This window comes from Myxocyprinus asiaticus, chromosome 5, assembly GCF_019703515.2.
Source record: "Myxocyprinus asiaticus isolate MX2 ecotype Aquarium Trade chromosome 5, UBuf_Myxa_2, whole genome shotgun sequence".
Lineage (NCBI taxonomy): Eukaryota > Metazoa > Chordata > Actinopteri > Cypriniformes > Catostomidae > Myxocyprinus > Myxocyprinus asiaticus.
Genome location: NC_059348.1, coordinates 22,764,112 through 22,788,359, shown reverse-complemented (window position 1 = coordinate 22,788,359; position 24,248 = coordinate 22,764,112). Strand labels below are relative to the sequence as shown.

Here is a 24,248-nt window from a genome sequence, read left to right as displayed (position 1 = left end):
ATTCTGACACTATGAAAATACTGCAGTGGACAGACAAGTATTCTTTTTTGGCATAGCTCTGGCTTTATTAAATCTTTATGATAATTTATTCATTCTTACATTTTTCTGCTTTTATGAGTGAAGATCACAATATGAAGAGCCTCAAAAATGAGCTCTGATGGAAGCAGATTTAACCGTTTATCCAAAATTATAACGCAAATCAATTAAATTATGGTTTTATTATCTCATGACCTGCCAAGATTGGTCTATAGTTCCACATTTTTATCACAAAGAAGATAACCATTAAAATGAAGAGCATATATCAAGTCTCAAGCTCTTTGAAGTCTCATAAGCAGAGAATGTGATGCTATAATGCTGATTTTAATTATTACATTTTGTTTCTAGTATTATTACTAGTAACTCTTATTAAAATTGTTAAAAACAGGGCCAAAGCCGGTTCAACTGTTGTGTGTCACAGAGCATTGCACAGGCTGACAGCTTTTTATTTTCTTTTTTCTGTCTCACAGTACTGAGTATCCGCGGAGCTCCGGAGGAGGAGCCACCAGATGCTCAACTCATGCGTTTGGACAACATGTTGCTAGCTGAGGGTGTGTCCGGACCTGAGAAAGGGGGTGGGTCTGTTGCGGCTGCGGCTGCAGCTGCTGCGGCGGGCGGGGCCGGGTCTGACAACTCGGCTGAACACTCAGACTACCGGGCCAAACTGTCCCAGATCCGTCAGATCTACCACACAGAACTGGAGAAGTACGAGCAGGTGAGAAAAAAGCTGCTGAGTCTGGACTACATCACAGTCACATCACAGTAAAAAAAACTGCTGTGTATTCTCGAACTGAACTGTGTAAACTAAAATGTTTAAAACTATAGACACAGGGTCCAAAATTAACTTTTTGCCACACCTGCCAATGGCAAGTGAATTGCGAAAAATGTAGGCCTACCAATCATTAAACCGCCTGTGAAATTGTACTTTGCATTACTTTTATTAAAGTATATGTATTAGCAGTTTTTCTTGTATAAAACATTTATGACAAACAATGCAGCTCATTTCTGTCACTAATAGCTCATAAATAAGATGAGACAATCTCTGTCTCTTTTTGAAACTGCACCTCACACAAAAGAGTGAAGACCAGTTGTGATTTGGTTTATCATATTTTCATTTTGGCATGATTCTTAATGCAAGAAATATTTAATATATTTATGTGGCCATATGGAATCCTGGAGAATATTATTTTTTTTATCCTAGCCAAACATCCGAATTATCCACAAAGGTAAAAGTCTTAAAAGATGTGCAAGTCACAGCAGTTGTTTTCTTTAGTAGACAGTTTGTATTGAATGTCTTTGATTTGAATCACGTTCACGTAACAGTACATCAGCGACTGTCATATTGGCATTCTCAATTCGACTTAAACCACACATTTTGCTACAGTTCCTAATAAAGTTACAGTCCACAATTGGTGAGCCAATTTTTTCTAGCATTTGGCACTTGGCAAGTGTTGATTTTGGACCCTGCCTTAGTGCTTAGCAGGAGAGCACCTCCTGTAGTTGTGTTTACATGCACAGAGATTGATCCATGTGCTGCCCCACTGTGCATGCTCAGGCGTGTAATGAGTTCACCACCCATGTGATGAACCTGCTGCGGGAGCAGTCTCGCACTCGGCCCATCTCCCCAAAAGAGATCGAGCGCATGGTGGGCATCATCCATCGCAAGTTCAGCTCCATCCAGATGCAGCTCAAGCAGAGCACCTGCGAGGCCGTCATGATCCTGCGCTCACGCTTCCTAGACGCCAGGTCTGTATGTGTGTGTGCATACAGTATTATATGTGTACAATGGGGTCCACAAGTCTGAGACTACTAGTGAAAATGCTTCTGTATTTAGCATTTCTTCTTAATTTTATGTCATAACTTTTCTGTGATTAATGGGATTTTAAATCCCAGATTTTCAGTGTGGTTTCTTGTCAGAAGGATTGTATGTTCTCATACAGAGAAAAGAAGAACTATTAGATTGTAAGAAAATAATATTTATTGGACTTTTTAAACACTGTGGCATCTGAATAAAGCCGGCTTTGTCCTTTCTCTTTCTTATTCCCTCTTTGTCCATCTCTATTTCTCTCTTTCACTCTGTTCTGTCATTTTCCATTAGACGAAAAAGGAGAAACTTCAATAAGCAGGCCACAGAGATCCTAAACGAATACTTCTACTCCCACCTCAGCAACCCATACCCCAGCGAGGAAGCGAAGGAGGAGCTGGCTAAGAAATGCTCCATTACAGTCTCACAGGTGAGTCACACCACCCTTCGCTAACACACTAGTGGTTCTGACTCCAAATCATGACACAGAATACATTTTGTGTTTATTTCAATATTCACGAACTCCTGAAAAACAAACCAAATGTCTCTTAAATTACTGCTGTTAAATTGGTATGAAATCTTTAAAGGGTTTTGTTTTTTATTGTACATTTCACAGCTTACATTTTTACTGATTTAGATATAAATGTTTGTCATCTCAGGTATCTAATTGGTTTGGAAACAAGAGGATCAGATACAAGAAAAACATTGGGAAATTCCAAGAAGAAGCTAACATGTACGCCGCCAGAACCGCAGCTAGCGCAACCAGCGTCTCCACCCACGGCAGCCAAGCCAACTCGCCTTCCACACCAAATTCAGCTGGTAAGTGCTGCAGTAAAGCTACACACAAACAACACAATGTGTATGTTGCTTCTTCATTTCAAACCAATTTTGGAATGTCTCACTTAGTTATAGCTTTTTCTGTCCTTCTCCAAAAGAGTAATTGCAGTGTAATTCTATTATAGTGAGCACACACAAACAACACAAATGGCAGTCATTGCAAATCACTCATGTTGTTCTAATTTGGAAGATGAGCAGTCATGACATGATGAATCAACTCATAATTGTGTGTTACTTCAGGCTTAAAGTGAATTGTGTAATATCTTCACCACTTGTCGCACCAAATGAAATTGCAAAAATAATGACTGTTTTCAAACAGCTATCCCCGAACACTTCCCTCATCTTTCATTGTTAAGATAAACAAATAGCCCTGCCCCAAACTCAGGCAATTGGTTGACCCAACATTGCCCAGTGTCTGGCTGCTCAAACAAATTGCAATTCTATTTGGTACTATAAGTGGCAGAGAAATTATACACTGTACCTTTAAAATAACCAGCTGAAATTCTGTAAGGCACAGTAAGTCACCAAGGTAATGTTTTGAATATTACACTTGTCTATTTAATGCACTCCCTTTAGTGTACCACTCAGTAAGAGACTATCTTAGATCAAATCTCCCGTGTTCTGCACTTGGCCTGCAACATAGCTCACTTAACAAAACTTTTATGCTTCTTTAACCATCAAAAACTCACCTCTTACTTATCATTAGTTCCTTGCTATCTGTAGACACTTTTCTTGGATTGCGCAATTCAACCAAACTATTCTTTAGCTAAAACTATGTTTCGCTGTTGCTGGTCTAAAATAGGGTTATGCAAAACTACACTTTTTCAAAATTGACTAGTAGTTGGGTTGGCGAAGGTATTCATGTATTATTAGGCTGGTTTCGGTTTCACCTGACCCCAACCGGAAGCACTCCTTAGGAACAGTTTACTTATTGTATAAGACACATTCTTGCATTGAAAAACAGCTAGCGTGTAACAGAATGAATTAGAACCCAGATGTCTTTTTAAATTTTTATGTTATTTTCATATAATAATTACTAGTTATTTTCAAACAGCGCAACACATGACGCAATGGCTAAAGACATTTATCCGCATTTGTATGGCTGTAGTAAAAGTATAAAATATATGTTCTGTGTAAGAAAAAAAATAGATAAACAAGTCAACCATACTAATAGACTCATGATTGTTGGGTTACTAGTCGACCATCACGACCCATCTCTTGTGTAAACACACCTAAGGTAACAGCCTGCTCGGCGGCATTTATCTGACTGACCTCCTGGATGTCATTATGATGAGATTGTCAAGCATTGTTGTAAAGCCTTGAAGTGATTAGAGGTCCATGTACATTTGATTAGTGTCCTGTGGCTTTTAAAGTGGAATTAAGTTATGCCCTGCTCTCTCTTAAATATCTAGGGAGCTCTCCTCCATTAAAGACAACTAGCATTATTTGATTCCTAATGTGACTCAATTAGCACATCCTAAATGACTTCTAGTGTAACTATTCTATCCATCTTAGATGTGACAGTATTATCAATAAAAGTCTGTTTCCTTTTCATCTGTTATTGTTCTTGAAACAACTATTAGCTAAACTAACACTTGATTTGTATGTTTGTGGCATTTAACTACACTAGAACTCTCTTCCAAAACCTAGTAAGCTGCCTTGGTGACAGCTGTTTACATAGGTGGCATCCTCACTGAAATGGGACCTCATAAGCAAGGCCACAAGTAATGCAGGGCCACAAGTAATGCTCGCCATTCACAAAGTTCTTCACACCCCCCACCCCTTGCGTGCTTGTTTATTAAATATTTTTAGTTGGCTAATCTAAAAATGCTTTTAGCTACGATTAAAGGCTATGGTATGCATCCTTTCTTCACATGTATCTACAGTACTGCGCAAAAGTTTTAGGCACTTTTGAAAAATGTTGCATAGTGAGGATGTCTTCAAAACTAATGCCAGAAATAGTTTGCATTGATCAATTAACATCATACAAATCCCAGTAAAAAAAAAAAGAAAAAAAAAGGCTAAATCAATATTTGGTGTGACCACCTTTGCCTTCAAAACAGCACCAATTCTCCTAGGTACACCTGGACACAGATTGTCTTGGTTGTTGGAAGATAGGGTGTTCCAAGCTTCTTGGAGAATTCGCCACAGTTCTTCTATCTATTTAAGCTATCTCAGTTGATTCTGTCTCTTCATGTAATCCCAGACTGACTCGATGTTCAGTGGGGGTCTCTGTGGGGGCCATGCCATCTGTTGCAGAGCTCCCTGTTCTTCTGTTCTATTCTGTTACAAAAAGAATGTTTGGGAGTCCAAAATGTATATTTCCTATTGACACTAAAGCTGAAGATATAAGTAACCATCTTAAGACAAATGTTTTTGTGAAACATTGTATGTGCCTAAAATTTTTGTACAGTACTGTACGTCTTGTGGACAGTTGAGGCTCTAGCCTTTGAAAGTATATTCTTTTGACCGTGAGCCCATTTGGAAGCGTTCGACGCATGCACACAACGATTGCTTTGTGATATTCTTTTAGTACAGTCAATTCCAGGTGCATGTGCATATGCGTAAGAAAGTCTGAAGATTCTGTGTGGGTGACTCAAGTGACTGATTATAATGATTTTTATAGGTAGCAGCTTCGAGCATGGAGTGTATGGTAGTTTCCCTTACAAGAAATCTAAAGTTCTGATAAACTTACCATAAATTTGCTGCAAACTTGCTGCATATATCCCACTCGTTATTTTCACATGCAAATGAGCTTGCAATTCGCTGCAAATGTTTACAAGAAGTTTGCAGCTCTTCACTGGTAGTGGTGAAACTTTGCAAACCTTTGGTGACAATGAAGAGCTAGCCGCAAAGCTTGTTTGCATGTGAAAGAACGAGTGTTGAATTTGCGGCAAATTTGCAGAAAGTTTGCCAGAACTCACGATTTTTGTAAGGGTTCGATTCACAATTGGCTACAATAGAGTTATACGTTAGCATGTTGCTATGCTAACAACGTGCTACTCTAACAAGCATAAACATTTTTGCTACTTATGATAAGCGCACTGTAGAATTGATTTACAGTTGATTCCAATAGAGTTTTATGTTAGCATGTTGCTATGATAACATCGTGATACTCTAATAAACATAAAAATTAGGTATCAAACAGAAATATTGGTTAAAACAGTCAAATGTAAATCGAAATTTTTTAGCGATACTTTTTGCTATTGAATGAAAGGTTAGTATATTTTTATAATATGTAATATATATGATTTCTCTTGACTCATCCAAGCTCGTTGTAGCATCCTGGCATTGCATTCTCTGTGAAGAAAACATGCGATGGTGTCTTAAAATTGGGCCTTAACGAGGTTACTTAGAAGGCAGCTTAATGTTGCTGACTTCCTTTTGGAATAGCCCTCCTGTTGGGAGCTTGCCTATGCTGCCTGTCTAGGTAGGCATCTCACTAGATTTTGGAACAGAGCTAATGACTTTTGCCTATATGGTTTTCAGTACATTACCCTCATATCTGCACTACTAACCTTTCCAACTTCAGTCTTGCTGTTGCATGACATTGTTTCTTGTCTTTATCTATCCTTATATCTGTCTTTCTTTCTTGCACTGCCGTTCTCTCTCTCCCTCTCTCTCTCTCGCTCTCTCTCTCTCTCTCTCGTTCTCTCTCTCTCTCTCTCCCTCTCCCTCCCTCCCTCTCTCTCTCTCTCTCTCTTATTCTTAGGTTCTGCTGGCTCTTTTAACATGAATTCCGGGGACTTGTTCATGAGTGTGCAGTCTCTGAATGGGGACTCATACCAGGGGGCCCAAGTGGGGGCCAACGTTCAGTCACAGGTAGGGAGTGCTGTGAGGAGAGAAGGCAGATGACCGTAACTAATTTCATTTAATTAAATCCAATCTCATCCCATCACACATTGTACTGTCATAATGGCAGTCCTGATTAGTCTACTCACAAAATTACATCTGGGTGACTGTGGTTTACCCAGTGGGCCTGCCTCTTTTATTTGTCAAATTCTTTTGTTATATTTATTGAATTTCAAAGAAAGGACCCTCAGAATTGTGTGTTAATCTCTTAGCGGCGTACTTTTGTTAATTGAGCTTTGCTTTTTGGCAACCCCCTCGGCAAGAAAGCACATGCAGATAAGAGAGTTATTTTGAGAAGAATATTATTTTGTGTGTGTGTTTTTAGTGTGTTTGGAAAAGAACTAAATGTCTGCACAATTATATTAATGTACCATAGGGAGCGGGGTGAAATTTGGTATTTGCTCAATAAAATGTTGCCGCATTAAATTCTGTTATCGTTTACTCACCCAGTTTTTCCAGACCCGTATGACTTTCTTTCTTTCATGGAACACAAAAGGAGATGTTTGGAAGAATGATAGCCTAAGTAACCATTCACTCTCATTGCATCTTTTTTTCATACAGTAAAAAGTGAGTGGTGACTGAGGCTAATATTCTGTTCCACGGAAGAAGGAAAGTCATACTGTACAGGTTTGGAACAACATGCTCAGTCATAACTGCTCAAATAGTCCATTTGTTATATATCATTCCCTTATTCTTGTCACAACAAAGTTCATCTCTCATTTCCATCCTGCTCTTCGAAGTGTCCAGCACATGTAGATCTCTGTTTAGATGTGGCTGACACATCAAGTCTTCTAACCTTGAGTAGGGACTGAGGTTACAGTTTGCCTCAAGCAGTTGAACACTGCTCTGTGGCCATTGTCAGCTTCCAAATGAATAGTCCATCAAAGACAGTCTTGGAAACAATACAGCTCTTGTCAGCAGGTTTGCGTATCTGTCATGCTGTCATGTCCGCCACCATGGCTGCATGACCTTGCCCAGCACGCTTGCATCCAAACACGGGGTGCCTCGGTTTGTCCCCTTTTGACGTCTATGATGTTTTTCTCCCATATGAATCAACTTTTCTAAAGGCTTGGGTTGCCTCATGAATATTCAGTGCTGGAGTTCCTTTGGAAATTTTCTGAAATTATTTGTTCATGTGGTGCAAGAATTACAGTGAGCTCCAAAAGTCTGAGACACATTGAAAATCATGGCATTTAAAATCCTATAAAACTGGAAATAAACAATATTTTTATGATTTTGAAAAACCTAAGAAAAAAAAGAAAAGTTAGATTGTAAAATGAATAAGAAAAATGCATGATTGTGGACTTTCTAGGTCACTGAAAATGAAAAATAAGATGCTCTCTGTAACATTCTTAGATCATGCTGGCATAGCATGAATCATCAGGTTTTTACACAAATAAATGGAATCAATGCCAGCTCAAGTGCATGTTGTCATTATAGCAAAGTGGGACTTTCCAGACACTTATTTATATATTTTTTTTTTACTCACATTGTTGTGCTGATAATGTAATTTGTTATAAGAAATTGTGAATAAATATAAAATGCAAAATAGAAGTATTTTAACTTGTAGTCTGAGACTGTATATGCAAGAGACTTTCTCCTACACAAATGTATTTAGTGTGTTTTGATAGTGCCATGGTCACTGTGAATGTGTAAACCCGATAATTGTATCGAGTCTTAGGAGGTTGTGCTTAATAATTTAAACTGACATTTTATTTAGTTCATAATTTTCATGGTTTGAATTATTCATTGCTTTCTTCATATTTGATTCATAAATCCTTCCATCTTCACAGCCATTTGTTAATAACACTGTAAACATTGGTTTGTTTCCTCAACAAATTGTGTCTTTTATTTGATATCTGCAACACAAATATCACATGAAACGGCTGATGCCCTTTCCAATTGCCAATACCCTTTTGATATCAGGGTGACCTTTTCTCAGCACAAACGTCTTTGTTTTGAATCAGGATTGTCTAACCTTGTCTTTTGTTTGTGTTGTGTTCTTTCTGTCTGCAGGTGGATACTCTTCGCCATGTTATCAGTCAGACAGGCGGATACAGTGAAAGCCTAGCTGCCAGTCAAATGTACAGTCCACAGGGCATTAATGTAAGTGCAAACCTGCATTTTGTCTCTAGCCTCTTCTGTCTTTTGTCTGCTCATGTACCCTAATCTCAAGACCAGTGCCATTAGCTTGACATTGCTGATTGGGCTAGTTTGGGAAGTCCCAACTTACTTGGTGCCCTTGGCAAGATTTTCACAATATAGAAGTTATTTGAAACATCAGGGATTTTTTATTTTATATATAAATACAGTTGAAGTCAGAAGTTTACATGCACGTAGGTTGAAGTCATTAAAACACATTTTTTAACCACTCCACAGATTTTATAATAGCAAACTATTGGTTTGGAAAGTTGTGTGCATGACACAAGTAATTTTTCCAACAATTGTTTACAGACAGATTGTTTCAATTTTAAGTGACTATATCACAATTCCAGTGGGTCAGAATTTACATACACTAAGTTAACTGTGCCTTTAAAGCAGCTTGGAAAATTCCAGAAAATGATGTCAAGCCTTTAGACAATTAGCAAATTAGCTTCTGATAGGAGGTGTACTGAATTTGGAGGTGTACCTGTGGATGTATTTTAAGGCCTACCTTCAAACTCAGTGCCTCTTTGCTTGACATCATGGGAAAATCAAAAGAAATCAGCCAAGACATCAGAAAACAAAATTGTGGACCTCCACATTCTGGTTCATCCTTGGGAGCAATTTCCAAATGCCAGAAGGTACCACGTTCATCTATACAAACAATAGTACGCAAGTATAAACACCATGGGACCACGCAACCATCATACCACTCAGGAAGGAGACACATTCTGTCTCCTAGAGATGAGCATAGTTTGGTGCGAAAAGTGCAAATCAATCCCAGAACAACAGCAAAGGACCTTGTGAAGATGCTGGAGGAAACAGGTAGACAAGTATCTATATCCACAGTAAAACAAGTCCTGTAACGACATAACCTGAAAGGCTGCTCAGCAAGGAAGAAGCCACTGCTCCAAAACCACCAAAAAAAAAAAAAAGACTACAGTTTGCAAGTGCACATGGGGACAAAGATCTTACTTTTTGGAGAAATGTCCTCTGGTCTAATGAAACAAAAATTGAACTGTTTGGCCATAATGATCATTATGTTTGGAGGAAAAAGGGTGAGGCTTGCAAGCTGAAGAACACCATCCCAACCGTGAAGCATGGTGGTGGCAGCATCATGTTGTGGGGGTGCTTTGCTGCAGGAGGGACTGGTGCACTTCTCAAAATAGATGGCATCATGAGGAAGGAAAATTAACGTGGATATATCAGCCAGGAAGTTAAAGCTTGTCACAAATGGGTCTTCCAAATGGACAATGACCCCAAGCATACCTCCAAAGTTGTGGCAAAATGGCTTAAGGAAAATGAAGTCAAGGTATTGAAGTGGCCATCATAAAGCCCTGACCTCAATCCGATAGAAAATTTGTGGGCAGAACTGAAAAAGCGTGTGTGAGCAAGGATGCATACAAACCTGACTCAGTTACACCAGTTCTGTCTGGAGGAATGGGTCAAAATTCCAGCAACTTAATGTGAGAAGCTTGTGGAAGGCTACCCAAAACGTTTGACCCAAGTTAAACAATTTGAAGGCAATGCTACCAAATACTAAAAAAATACTAAAGTGTGTGTAAACTTCTGACCCACTGGAAATGTAATGAAAGAAATAAAAGCTGAAATAAATACTCTCTACTATTATTCTGACATTTCACATTATTAAAATAAAGTAGTGATCCTAACTGACCTAAGACAGGGAATGTTTTCTACAATTAAATGTCAGGAATTGAGTTTAAATGTATTTGGCTAAGGTGTATGTAAATTTCTTCAACTATATATATATATATATATATATATACACACACCGATCAGCCACAACAGTAAAACCACCTGCCTAATATTGTGTAGGTCCCACTTGTGCCATCAAAACAGCGCCAACCCGCACCTCAGAAAAGCATTCTGAGATGCTATTCTTCTAACCACAATTGTATAGATTGGTTTTCTGAGTTACAGTAGACTTTGTCAGTTTGAACCAGTCTGGCCATTCTCTGTTGACCTCTCTCATCAACAAGGCATTTCTGTCCACAGAACTGTCACTCACTGGATGTTTTTTGTTTTTGGCACCATTCAGAGTAAATTCCAGCCCATCTGGCACCAACAATCATCCATGCGATTATCTAATCTGCCAATCATGTGGCAGCAGCGCAATTTATAAAATCATGCAGATATGAGTCAGGAGCTTCAATTAATGTTCACATCAACCATCAGAATGGGGAGAATATTTGATCTCAATGATTTGGACCGTGGCATGATTGTTGGTGTCAGACGGGCTGGTTTGAGTATTTCTGTAACTGCTGATCTCCTGGGATTTTCACACACAACAGTCTCTAGAATTTACAAAAACAAAAAACATCCAGTGAGCAGCAGTTCTGTGGATGGAAACACCTTGTTGATGAGAGAGGTCAACAGAGAATGGCCAGATTGGTTCGAACTGACAGTCTACAGTAACTAAGATAACCGCTCTGTACAATTGTGGTGAGAAGAATATAATCTCAATGTTTTTCTGAGATGCGGGTTGGCGCTGTTTTGGTGGCACAAGGGGGACCTACGCAATATTAGGCAGGTGGTTTTAATGTTGTGGCTGAAGATATACGTATATATACCCTTCCCAACAAATACATTTTTGTCTGGTGCTGGTGACCATTAGTGTGGATGATGTATACAGTATTTATTATTTTAATATTATATACTGTATATTAGGGTTGTCATTCGATTAAACATTTTAAAAAATCAAATTAATTACATTATGTGCCAATTAATTAATCGAATTAATTATTATCAAATAATTGTCTCTCGATATTTAGTGAGAAAGTATATGACTATATATGACAATTTAAATAATTATAACTATAATATATAATAAATGCTATAATGCCTATAATACATATACATTATGTCATATATATATTGTATATTGTGGCAGCAAACAAGTAAAGCATTTAGACAATAAAAAGTGTCTTCCGTAAGTGCTTTTTAAAATTGTTGGTGTATGTATTTATGCTTCAGCTGGGCGCTTTTGTAATGTCTCACTTTGGTTGCATTGCTTTTCAGCATCTCTAGTCACAATTGCTAAGTTTTTAGGATGTTATGTCAAGTTAAATGTAGTTTGAAACTTTTAAAAATGAAAATGTGTCTGGAGAGCCCTAGATTCTTGCAAATGAACTTGACAGCCAGTGATCACAAATTCACAATGCATTTTTGTTGTATAGAAGAGCAGCTAGGACATTTTTATAACTCATTTTGTGTGTGGAAAAAAAATTTTTGTTTGGAATTGGGAGTGATATGAGGGTTGGTTAGATTTTTTAGACAGAATTTTCAGTTCAAAATAAATTAAATAAATACATAAAGTAAATATAAAGATGGTGCTACTCAATTGGACCGACCACGTTTAGATATGTAAATGGGTGATTTCTGCCACATCATTTTAGACAATTTTTTTTTTACCTTCAATAATCATGCAACTTCATTATCAAAGATATAAATAATTTGAATGGAAGTTGCATTCAAAATCTACCTTGCTCCAAAATCTGAATAATGCTTCTGGTGTCAGCGGCAACAGTCACCCTGACTACGGTCATCTAGGCGTCCATACTGTAAATGTAACTGTTAGGTATTGTCAGCATTAGCCACATACACACCACACAAACACTAACAATTTCTAACAAGCCTCAACACTGGTATTATTTTCACTAGCTGAACTGTATTCCTCATAAAACACTCTATGATGGTCTCCCCCACCACATTTGAGTGCACATTAAAGCAAGTTCTGTTAACCAGAAGAGAGGAATAGCTTAAACCATCAGTTTTGTACTGGGGGAAGAGTGTTTAAGTGAGAGAATGATAGCACAAGCAGCAGAGACCAGTATGTAAAATCCACAGCGACAAGCCGTGTCATCAGCTAAGAAAATTGTTCAGACAGTCTCAAGGGAGGGCTGAGTAGAGATTTGGGACAGCAATCCAAGCGCATTGGTCATATCACACATCTGCCACCTTAACAGCACTGACAGCGAGCCAGCAAAGTGTGAGGAGTTAAAAAAAGGGAAAAGACAAACACATAAACACACCGTCTCTAAATAGATGCTCTGGAGCTCAGCTCAGTGTCCTGTAGAAGTGGCCCAGTGTTTTTGTGCCATCTATGGCTGATAGAGCTGTGTGTTTTTGTTGGGATCACTTACATTGATACGAGAAAAATCTTTACGGAAATGCATTCACATAGAACAAAATATTTCTGAATTAAATAAAATATGATCAAATATTTTATACAAAAGTGTCTTAAATTCACAGATATTTGTATATAATTGTTTGAATGAAACGTTACCACAAATTAAATGTAAGTGTTGCCACTTTACAAAAAGGTTGTATCCGTTAACTTGATGCATTGGGCATTATGAACTGACAATGAAAAATATATTTTTTTACAGCATTTATTAATCTTGGTTAATGTTAATTGTTCCATAGTGCATGTTAATGTATACAACTTGTAATGTTATTGTTAAAAATTTATTAATATATTTGAAAATGAACATTAACCAAAATTAATAAATGCTGTAAAAGTAATTGTCATTGTTAGTTCATGTTAACTATTATGTTAATATAAACATATATACAACCTTTTTGTTAAGTGTTACCATTTAAGATTTGAATGCTTTTTAGTTTCACAATTTCAACACACTTTTTGCAATCATTACAACATTGATTTATAAATTGATCTTAGATTATTTCATTTCATTAAGTCAGTAAATAATGTCAACAATATTTTATAGATTTTTTAGATAAGATAAAATTGATTCTCCTCTAACCATGCATCATAACGCTGTGATAATGTAGCCAGAGAAAGTATCTAAATTTTTCAACAAATTCACTGTCTTAAATAACATGATGTTTTTCCTTCTCCACCCAGATAAGTTATTGCTCTTTTTTCCAGTTGTGGATAATGACGGCCTGAGACATAAAGCATTTATGTGGGGGAGCTTTCCTCATGCGCTGTAATTACGCCTTTGAAATAGACATAGGGTGTCACCAAAGCTGAAGATTTGAAAAGTTTTTTTTTTTTTCCTTCCTCGCTTTGCTCTTTCTTTCCTGATTACAGACTGCCTCTATCTAAAATAACAGGCTGGGAAAATAAGAGGCTGCCAAAGACCATTTCTAGTCCTTTTTCTGATGGCATGGAAATTGCTATTAATGCCCCAAATGCTCTTTAGGCAACCTGTCTCCCGGACATGAAATAGTCCCCATTTTAGGTGCCAATTATACTTTCATTCCTTTAGCCAATGTGATAATTTGCAATAATTGATTCCTCCGTCATCTGTCTTTGAAAATGATCTCCTAGAAATTACTCTGTATGACTCGTAATATGCTGCATAATTTTGTTCTTTTTACTTCCTCACTTTGAATCACTTCTTGGAAAATCGTGTTTATATTGAGGTAATTCGTTATTGTCTCTATCATTTAGATTTCACATCAGGCTTTCTAGCTGGTCTATTACATATTAGCACTTAGAAGAGTATCAGGGCCATATCACTAAATGCAAAAATTCTGAAATATATTGTAGATGAAAAATTTTAGATGATTGCACTCAGGCATACTGGGGCTCGGGGCAAAAATACAAAATAAAAAAATATATATATATCAAAAGTGACAAAAAATGCCCTAGATACGCATAATGCTGGGGCAAATTTTTTTGTTATATCCACTATTTTATATATTTCATATAATGTTGATTTGATTTATTTATAGTTTAACTGTCAGATATGTGTAATCACTGTTTCAAAAACCAGTTGTTAAAGGTGTAAATGATATAAAGTGTTTTTTTATTTTATTTTATTATTATTATTATTATTATTATTGTTTAAAAAAAACAGCTCTGAAAACACAGTTAGACAGTAGAGAGCTGCATAATAAAAAATTGGGACTAGCAAATTATTTAAAATGCATTGTAGAATTGTGTTTACTGTGTTATGATATCTAGTGTATAATTGTATAGGTAAATTATAGGTAATAGTCCAAACTGTTCAGATTGAGAATTCAGATTGAGAAAATGGATTTCAAGGCACAAGTATTGCCCCTTAATACTAAATTTGAATTCTGACCCAGTATACACTCCATAGTGCTCATGCCCGTTGGCTTAGCACTTAGTCTTTTCTTTTTTCCTTAAAGGCAAATGGTGGCTGGCAAGACGCCCCCACACCCTCCTCAGTGCCCTCGCCTACAGAAGGACCTGGGAGTGTCCATTCTGACACCTCCAACTGATCAGCACCATCATCATCATCATCATCATCATCACAGACCACTGGATCTTCAGACTGCTCTCACTAAAGATCCACTACTGTCCACAGATCGGGATTAACATCCCACACAGTCATACACAATCATACTACACCTACTTACCACCGTGGAACATTTGGGATACTTTACAAGAGTTTAGAAAACAATTCTGAATAAATAAAAAAATAAAAATAAAAATAAAAAAAAGAACCATGTGTTTGTACAGTTTTCACAGTGTATTTTAGGTGGCACAGGATGACTAACAAACCTGTGACAGTTTCATTCTTATGAGGCTATTGTTAATGATGGAACAACCAGTTGATGTGTTTGAATTTTAATGCTTCATTCTACCTCTCAGCAAAAGAAAAAACAGAAAAAAGAATATGAAATGCGAAAGAGTAGTATTTGTTTTCTAAAAAAAAACAATTTTAATAACAGATACAACTTCATCATGTGTAGTGCTTGAGAGGAATCTCTCCTTATCGGTACGTTCAGTCATAATTTCCTCTCTTGTTTGCTCATCACTAGTGACAATGATTATTTTATTTTTTTTAAACCCAGGAAGTTACGTGAACATGATAAAATTTTTGCAATTAAAAATTTACGTGGTGTGTATCACATTTGACTGCAGGTTTCCAGTGAAATGTCCAGCTGGGGGCACCAAAAGTGAGTAAAAGGGTGTCGTATTCAGACGTGGTTTTAAGGTGTCTTTTAGATTTTTTAAAACATACCTCCTTAGCCTAAAACATTTGCCTGAACCTAACCAGTAGTGTTTTAAAATATAAACGAGACATTTAAAAAAGACAACCTTACCAAATCAACGCCTAAATCTAACCATTAGTGTTCTAAAATGCAGAAGCGTAATGAAAAAGCACCTTTTTTGAAGCAACCACCTCATTTGCTGCTGCTTCTATGACTCTGACTCATGGCGGGACTTGAACCGCAGTCCTCCGACTCAAAGTCCAACGTTAGGTGAGCTACCGCACAAGCTATCTGTGTTGGAATAAGTGTATATGTAACGGAGTTTTTCAAAGGATGTGTTTGAGTAAAAGTGTGTGGATATCATCAAATAGCAGGGTCTGAGTAACAGAGAGAAAAATAAGTATTAATATAAAGTCATCATCAGCCATTTAAGTCATGATTTGAGTGAAAGTGAATAAAACACACAGTTGTTGTAGCGCATCTAGTGTTCATTTCACCTGGAAACTGCAGGGAATTGTACCTGGAGACACGTTTAACAAGTTTTGCAAAAATGTATATAGAGTCATGTTTTCACAATGATCCTGGGTTGTTTTTGTTTTTTTATTATTATTTATTATTATTATTTTCTAAAGGCCCTCAGATTTTATTTTATTTAAAATTTTGCCCAATAATAACAGATTTTTCTACATTAAAGTCTACATTAAATCGGATGTGTGGAGGTTGCCTATACCATTTGAAAACTGATTACCTCATCATGTTTTCCCCACAAACACCATTACAAAAAGTGTCCATTAAATTCATAGTTAAAGGTACACCTTTATTTTCAGCTGAGAGTGCAAGTCCAAACACAACTCTGTCTTAGATTTTATTTGGAGTCATTTCCTCACTCTGTTTGTTTCTGAGGACACTGTCTGTGAGTCAATGAAAATATAACTGATTTCGGAAATGGAGGAAGCATCAAGTCATTATGGTCTATAATGACATTTCCTCCCTGCTTTCACTTCAGATCACTTTCAAATGCTCCCTTACTCCCTTATTCCCCTAAGTAAAGGAATTTGACATAAACAGCAATATGTTTTGTTTGTTTACAGTATACAGGCAGGTACCCTTTACTGCCCCAAGTTATGAAAAACAAGCACTAATGCTCTTTATTGTTTTGAAGAAGTGAAATTAGCTTTAGTATGTTCCCTTTTTAAGATTATGTTTAAGATATTGTTCTTTATTTTTAACAGCCTCTGTTAACTTTAGCAAAGACCTTTAGGATTTCACCATAAGGACATGAGATATTGTCTTATTGTTATTTTGCCAATAATTTAATGTAAGAGAGCCAACTGTGAGTGTACAGTTTTAGAAACATTACAGTCAAGTGTTGCTGTTAACCAAAATCCTTTGTATAAATGTTGTAAAAGGAGATGAAATATCATGCTCATACATGCTCAAACATAATGAGCTTGTCTCAGTTTTCTGTTGCATTTAAAAGGAAGTTGAAATTCATATGCAGGCTTGTATGTGCTAGAACTGCTTATGGTTAAGTACAAATCTCATCTAATTTCTTTTGAGCATTTTGTATTTCTGATGCCACTGTTTCGATTGGAAAATCATGACTAATGAAGCTATTCCACCTAATTGAAAAAAATGATGCTGAAAAATCCAATAGTTAACTAATTTTTGTTGAAAATATATCCCTGTCTGTCAGGGCTCCGGATAATGAAGTTTGTTTTGCAGTACATTGAATCAGAATCCATTTAAATGGGGAAGTCATTAAGTTAATGCGATTTGGACATTTCGACACTCACTCTTAGCAGTGTTGATGCAGGTAACACTATGTACAACTGTTCAGTCTGTATGGACCCATTGCTCCTGAACCCGGAAATCCAGCATGTTGGCTTCTGAAAAAGTTCCAAAAACTGACTGGAATTGAAGCCAGTGAATCATCACTGCTCCAATGTACTGTATATGTTTCAAATAAAAACAGTGTCTTATATCATATTATGTCCCCTTAATTTGTACTTTTACAAGTGTTTTGCCAAAAAACATATTCATGAACAGTTGCCAAAAAGGAAGGAGCTGCACCTGTTTAATGGATTTCGAGGGGAAATGTCTTGGAATGTTCATTACTATTCACTTTCAAAACCAAAAATGTAAAAACTGAAAGTTGCTTATGTACTGTATGCATAAGAATCGTAAATATGTGATAGGTATTTCATTGCCTTTGCCTTCAGTTGTTGTATTATTTCTTTTTTTATATCTTTTTTTTTTTTTTTTATCTTTTGGTTAGCTCTTATTTTCTCTTATTTTAGTATGACAGTTCATCTTGTTGTACAAGTAATTCTGAAACACCAGTTAATATATTATTATTATTATTATTATTGTTATTATTATTTAATAGTTTGAAGATAATCATGTTAACTCCATGTGAAAATACAAACATACATCATCTGTTATTTGAATAACATACATTTATGACACAAAATAACACACTCTAATTTACTGATGGTTGCCATTGTGAAAATGTATATAGTTTGTGAAATAGACTTGACCGCACTTGTTATAAATACATTATTAGATGACACAATTATGTACCATATGATGCATTGAAGTCCAAACTGTTGTTTGGGTTTCCCCTACAATTCCCACCAACACTGTCTTAAAATTGACATGATTATCATCAATAAATGTTGTATTGCTCACTGAACAGTATTGATACACTTCAGTATGTATTTTGTGTTAGTTTTTTATAAAGGTTTTACAGGCTTTAAGGTTTTTCTTGTTCTCCGTTTCATGTTTAGGGGACATTTTCAAAGTAATAAAGTCAAAGAAATAGTAGTAATATATATTACACCAACGTATTACATTTGTAAAAAATTTCAAAAAAATATGCCGATACTTCATATAGTCGAGATGACCGTTTTTTATGGACAGTGCCTCACCTGTGTAGATGACACAAAGAGATGGTCAGAGGTTAGTTACGTTGATATCATTAATTATTCATTTTTACACCAAGTAACACTTAAATGGTTGTTGTTCTCCTCTGGATCGCTCGTTTTGGCAGTTTCTCTTGGCGTCTTGTGACCAGAAATAGAAAAGCAGCAATTAGAATCATCATGGTGCCGTGCAGTGGTTGCTCAGGAAAACTGTGGATTACCATGGTCTGTTCTACTCTATTCTGATTGGCTGCAATGCACGCTGTTCAAACTGTTGAATGCACAGGTCGTTCCGGTCAGTTTTAATCACCGTTTGATAGTCATGCACTTTTTGTAACAATAGCAACATATCATTACAGTGCAAGCAAAGTGAGCAATAGCAACTGAAAACATTTCCTAACCACTTTCATCAGCATAGCTAATATAATGGAATTCAGCTTGTTTTGCACGGAGGGTGAAAGACTGAAATCAGGACCTCTTTCACTGTCCGACAAAGCGATGCAAGATAATTAATTTGTTGTGTATATTATTTTTTCAATAAACAATTTATGTGTTGTGTTGGTGTGCTGAAGTACCACCTATAGCCACACCACTTCGTGTTGGGTGGTTCTTCACCTCCACCTCATGCATTTAAAATAGTTTAACACACACCTAGCCATGGGTTATCCTGATTATACCATGGTCACTTGCCAGAACTGATTAGTTACAGCTGTTATATATATTTTTTGCAGCACAAATTTTGACAAATTTAATAGAGACAGTGCACAGTGTTCCTCACACAAACACAAAACACCATCAGGGTAACACATATGACACTAAAATAATGCCATAAACATTAAAGTCTTGTTTACTGTCGTGACCTCCGTTCTCTGATGGAGGGATGTAGTGACACTAGGGATTGCTCTTGAACACCTCTAAACTTTGAAAAAAGGCCAATGGGAATTGGAGAGTGGAATTTGCATGCCACGGGTATAAAAGGAGCTGGCTCGCAACCACTCATTCAGGTTTTGCGCTGAGGAGCCGAGACAGTGTCCCGGCCATTTCAGCAGGTAGCTCAGCTTTGTGGCAAGAGGGACACAAAGTCTTGTTCCCTCCATCAAGGAACGGAGGTTACGACAGTAACCAAGACATTCTCTATCTGTCACTCACTCGATGTTGTGTCGATGTAGTGACACTAGGCGTCCCTATACAAAACGCCACAACCAGCTGAACTGTGTTACGTGGACTGGCGATGCAGGTGCGGGCAGACCACTGCGTGCCTCATAGCAAGTGCATCCGGCCCCCACGTAACCTCCTCCAATGCCCCACGAGTGTCGTACAGCCCCTCGCACCCCGGGGACAAGACGAACTCATAGTGGGGACAGGCCACTGCGTCGTGGTTGCCGCTATAGCGGCCACATACACCTTCAAGGTAGAGGGGGACAGCTGCCCCTCCAACCTCTCCTGCAGGAAGGAAAGCACCGACCCGACTGCGCATCTCTGGGGGTCTTCACCTCGGGAAGAACACCAATTTGCGACAAACGCCACTTCAAGTCATACAGGCGCCTCATAGATGGAGCCCTGGCCTGAGTGATCGTGTCTACCACCACCGGTGGTAGGCCACTTAGGTCTTCCACGTCCCGTCCAGGGGCCAGACATGGAGATTCCAGAGATCTGGTCACGGGTGCCAGATGGTGCCCCGTCCCTGAGAGAGGAGGTCCTCCCTAAGGGGAACTTGCCATGGAGGGGATGTTACGAGGAGCGTGAGCTCCGAGAACCAATTCTGGGTGGGCAAGTGGGGCACCACCAGGATGACATGTTCCTCATCCTCCCTGACCTTGCACAAAGTTTGTGCAAGCAGACTCACTGGGGGAAACGCATACTTGTGCTGCTCCCGGGGCCGGCTGTGTGCCAGCGCGTCTGTGCTGAGGGGAGCCTTTGCCAGGGAGTACCAGAGCGGGCAGTGGGAGGATTCCCAGGGGCAGTGAGAGGATTCCTGGGAAGCAAACAGGTCTACCCGTGCTTCGCCGAATCAACTCCAAATCAGCTGGACCACCTGGGGGTGGAGTCTCCACTCTCCCCTGAGCATAACCTGCCATGACAGTGCGTCCGCTGCGCGGTTGAGGTCGCCCGGGATGTAAGTGGCCTGCAATGACTTCAGTCACTGCTGAATCCAGAGGAGGAGATGGCAGGCGAGTTGCAGCATGCAACGCGAGCGTAAGCCACGTTGGTGGTTTATATATGCTACTGTCGCCGTGTTGTCCATCCGGACCAACACATGGTTGCCCTGGATCAATGGCCGAAGCCTCCACAGGGCCAGCAAATCCAGCAGCAACTCAAGGCAGTTGATGTGCCAATGCAGTTGCAGCCCAGTCCAGGAGCCCGGGATTATGTGCCTGTTGCACACGGCACCCCAACCTAACTTGGAGGCATCTGTCATAACAACGACACGCCTGGACACTTGCACTAAGGGGACCCCTGCCCGCAGAAATGCAAGGTCCATCCAAGGGCTGACCATGTGGGGGCAGATCGGCGTGATGGCCACGCGATGCATGCCGCGGTGCCATGCCCATCTCGGGACTCGAGTCTGAAGCCAGTGCTGGAGCGGTCTCATATGCATCAACCCGAGTGCCGTGACCACTGCTGAGGATGCCATATGCCCCAGGAGCCTCTGTAACTGTTTCAGTGGGACCACCGTTCTCCACACGAACGACTTCAGGCAGTTCAGCACCGACTGCACGCGCTCGTTCGTGAAGGCGTGCTATCATAGAGACTGAGTCTAACTCCATCCTGAGAAAAGAGATGCTCCGAGAGCTTGCTCTTTTCCCAGTTGACTCGAAGCCCCAACCGCCTGAGGTGCCTGAGCAACAGGTCCCTGTACGCACACAACAGGTAGCACACAACAGACCGAAGGGGAGGAATTTGTACTGATATGCCCGGCCCTCAAAGGCAAACCGCAGAAAGGGTCTATGCTGAGGTAAAACCAGGATGTGGAAGTACGCGTCCTTCAGGTCTACCGCCGCGAACCAATCTTAATGCTGGACGCACGACAGAATGCGCTTCTGCATCAGGATCTTGAACGGGAGTCTGTGCAAGGCCCGGTTCAGCACTCGCAGGTTCAAGATTGGCTGCAACCCACTGCCTTCCTTTGGCACGATGAAGTAGGGGCTGTAGAACCCCTTCTTCATCTCGGCTGGAGGGACAGGCTCTATCGTGTCCTTCTGCAGAAGGATCACAATCTTCTCGCCCCTCACCGAGGTGAAGCGGACGCCGCTGAACCTGGGTGGGTGCCGGGTGAACTGAATCGCATAGCCGAGTCGGATCGTCCTGGCCAGCCAGCGCGATGGATTGTAGAGCACTAGCCATGCCTCCAAGCTCCGAGCGAGGGGCTCCAACGGGACAATCACGTCTGACGTACCTGCGGGTGGGGCCTCTCGGTGGGGCGGAGCAGGAGTTGCCACGTCGAGGAGCCTCAAGTCCCGAGCTCGTGGCTGTGATGAGAGAAAGGTCAGAGCACTTTCCTTGCTTCACGTGCCCACCACAGGACAGGTCAGCGACGGGGGAGGAGGGTGAGCGTCCTCATGACTCGTCACAACCGCCTGAGTGTGGGTGTGTGTGTGCCGCAGCTGGGTGCTAAGGCGGGGAACCTGCTTCCGTAGCGCCGTGCCTGCCGTGAACATTCGGTGTCTGGCTGTCATGATGACGACGGCCGTAAATGAGGAAACCGCTCTTTGAAATGTGGGTGCCGCAGCCCCTCAGGCATGCGGCGAAATCAAATTCAAAGGAAACAAAAGATTCTCCTCCCGGCCCTCCACCAGGGGACGGAGTGCTTTGTATACCAGCTCTGGGGTTCCAGTGGGCCTCTTCCTCCCTGGGTCGTCCATCTCAGGGGCGCTTGGAGGTCTTTCTGGGGCTCTTAGCGCTGGACCGTGAGACGGGGGGCTCTACGCTGGGCAGTCGGCACCGCAGGGGGATGCCCTTGGCAACAAGTTAATGATACTGTGAAATCACACTTTTTACATCTAAAAAAAAAAAAAAAATAACTTTTTTGAATATATTACCATAAAACTTTGTGTATTGTGTTGTTTAGAATATTATAATTTTTTACCGTATATGTTAAGGTAGCTACCCGTTAACCAGTTACCTTTTTTTATGAAGCTTCTTTTTTTTTTTTTTTTTTTTTTTTTTTTTTTTTTTACATCCTTTTACCGTTAAAATTACGGACATTTTTTACAGTGGAGTCATCATTATCTCAAAACACTTTGTGCTGAGGAGAGATATTAGCAGATGTTAAATAATCATGACTAGATCTTTTTTGACTGCATAATGGTTATGGAGATCCATCTTCTATTCCTGGGGTCAAAGAGTCAAAGAGACCTAAGTCTGAGCAGAAATAAATATGTGAGGAAAAAAACTTTCTGACTTTCCAAGCCAGTCTAAGCTGATCCAGGACCTTAAAATTCTGAATTTCATTTTTTAAAAGCTCAATATCACTGAGGTCACACTGTGCAGTTCAGTTAATGTCATTGTCATTGTGAGAGTGAAAGTGGGCCAAGGTCTGCAGTGGTTTGCAGAAGACCTCAACTTCACAGGTCTGTCAGGGTCTCTCCCTCTACACACAGAACAGCTTTGGGGTGCTTGGCCTCAGGAGCATGGCAGTTTGTTTTATATATACATATTCTGGCAGCCACTTCTCACTGTACCAGGGGAGTGTGGGGGACAAGGGTTTAACATGTCTCCACCTCCACAGGCCCATCTTGACCCAGTCTTCCATCTTCAAATCCCAAACTACCCCACATGCCTTTCACCACAACTAAACATCCTAAACATCCCGCTCACCCACATCCTTCTGTGGGATGGCGCTTGTCAACACATGAGAGAGATGTGAATGCTAACAGAAATGAAATGTGAAATTGTCCTCTGTAATGTCAGGTCTGATTTCAGTTTCACAGGGCAGAATATTGTTGCAGAAAAACACAGTGAGGATCACAAGATCTGACATTGATGCTGATGTAGATAAAAATCCTGATTATTTTGACGTTCTAATTAATAGAACACCATGCTGTGTGTAAAATATAATGCAAACAGCGCTAAATAAAATGTTGTCATTTTCAAATGTTTGAGTGTCTGATCAGGAGATTAGGAGTAATATCAGGAGTAATATAATATTTGTCTTCCTAGTAATGTACAATTTTCTATTTTAAAAAATGATTACATGATCAGAGATTCTTTATTTTTGGAGGTTTTTGCAAGAAGATGAATTATATTTATCTTTTAAATACAGTATAAATAATTTTCACAATTTTCTTAAATACATACTAAATACAACCCTTTTTAGAATCACCCTATCTTCTATTTAGTGGACAGCCCATTGTATTCAGAAAAAAAAAATAGAAAATTATTTATGATTTCTATTTATTAGACAATATAATTTATCTTCTTGCATATACTGTATACTGTATATATACACCTATCAGCCACAACATTAAAACCACCTGCCTAATATTGTGTAGGTCACCCTCATGCCACCAAAACCCACATCTCACAATAGCATTCTGAGATGATATTCTTCTCACCACAATTGTACAGAGTGACTCAGATAACCACTCTGTACAATTGTGGTGAGAAGAATATCATCTCAGAATGAAATTCAGAGTTGCTGGTTTGCACTGTTTTGGTGGCATGAGGGAGACCTACACAATATTAGGCAGGTGGTTTTA

General features: G+C 39.3%; 1 protein-coding gene across 3 annotated transcripts in view; it reads left to right on the top strand.

Annotated features, from left to right (window-relative positions):
- pbx1a (pre-B-cell leukemia homeobox 1a) overlaps positions 1–17,612 on the top strand; it is an 84,186-nt gene extending 66,574 nt beyond the window's left edge. The window contains exons 3-9 of one of the 3 annotated variants that reach the window (XM_051698788.1): positions 507–751; positions 1,592–1,782; positions 2,144–2,270; positions 2,500–2,659; positions 6,390–6,499; positions 8,546–8,635; positions 14,816–17,612. In XM_051698788.1, the coding sequence (XP_051554748.1) occupies positions 507–751; positions 1,592–1,782; positions 2,144–2,270; positions 2,500–2,659; positions 6,390–6,499; positions 8,546–8,635; positions 14,816–14,908 (1,016 nt within the window). In that variant the 3' untranslated portion in view covers positions 14,909–17,612. Of the gene's footprint in view, positions 1–506; positions 752–1,591; positions 1,783–2,134; positions 2,271–2,499; positions 2,660–6,389; positions 6,500–8,545; positions 8,636–14,815 lie in introns of all 3 variants that reach the window. The other 2 variants (XM_051698787.1, XM_051698789.1) reach the window with 2 other exon arrangements.
- Positions 17,613–24,248: the final 6,636 nt, after the last annotated feature.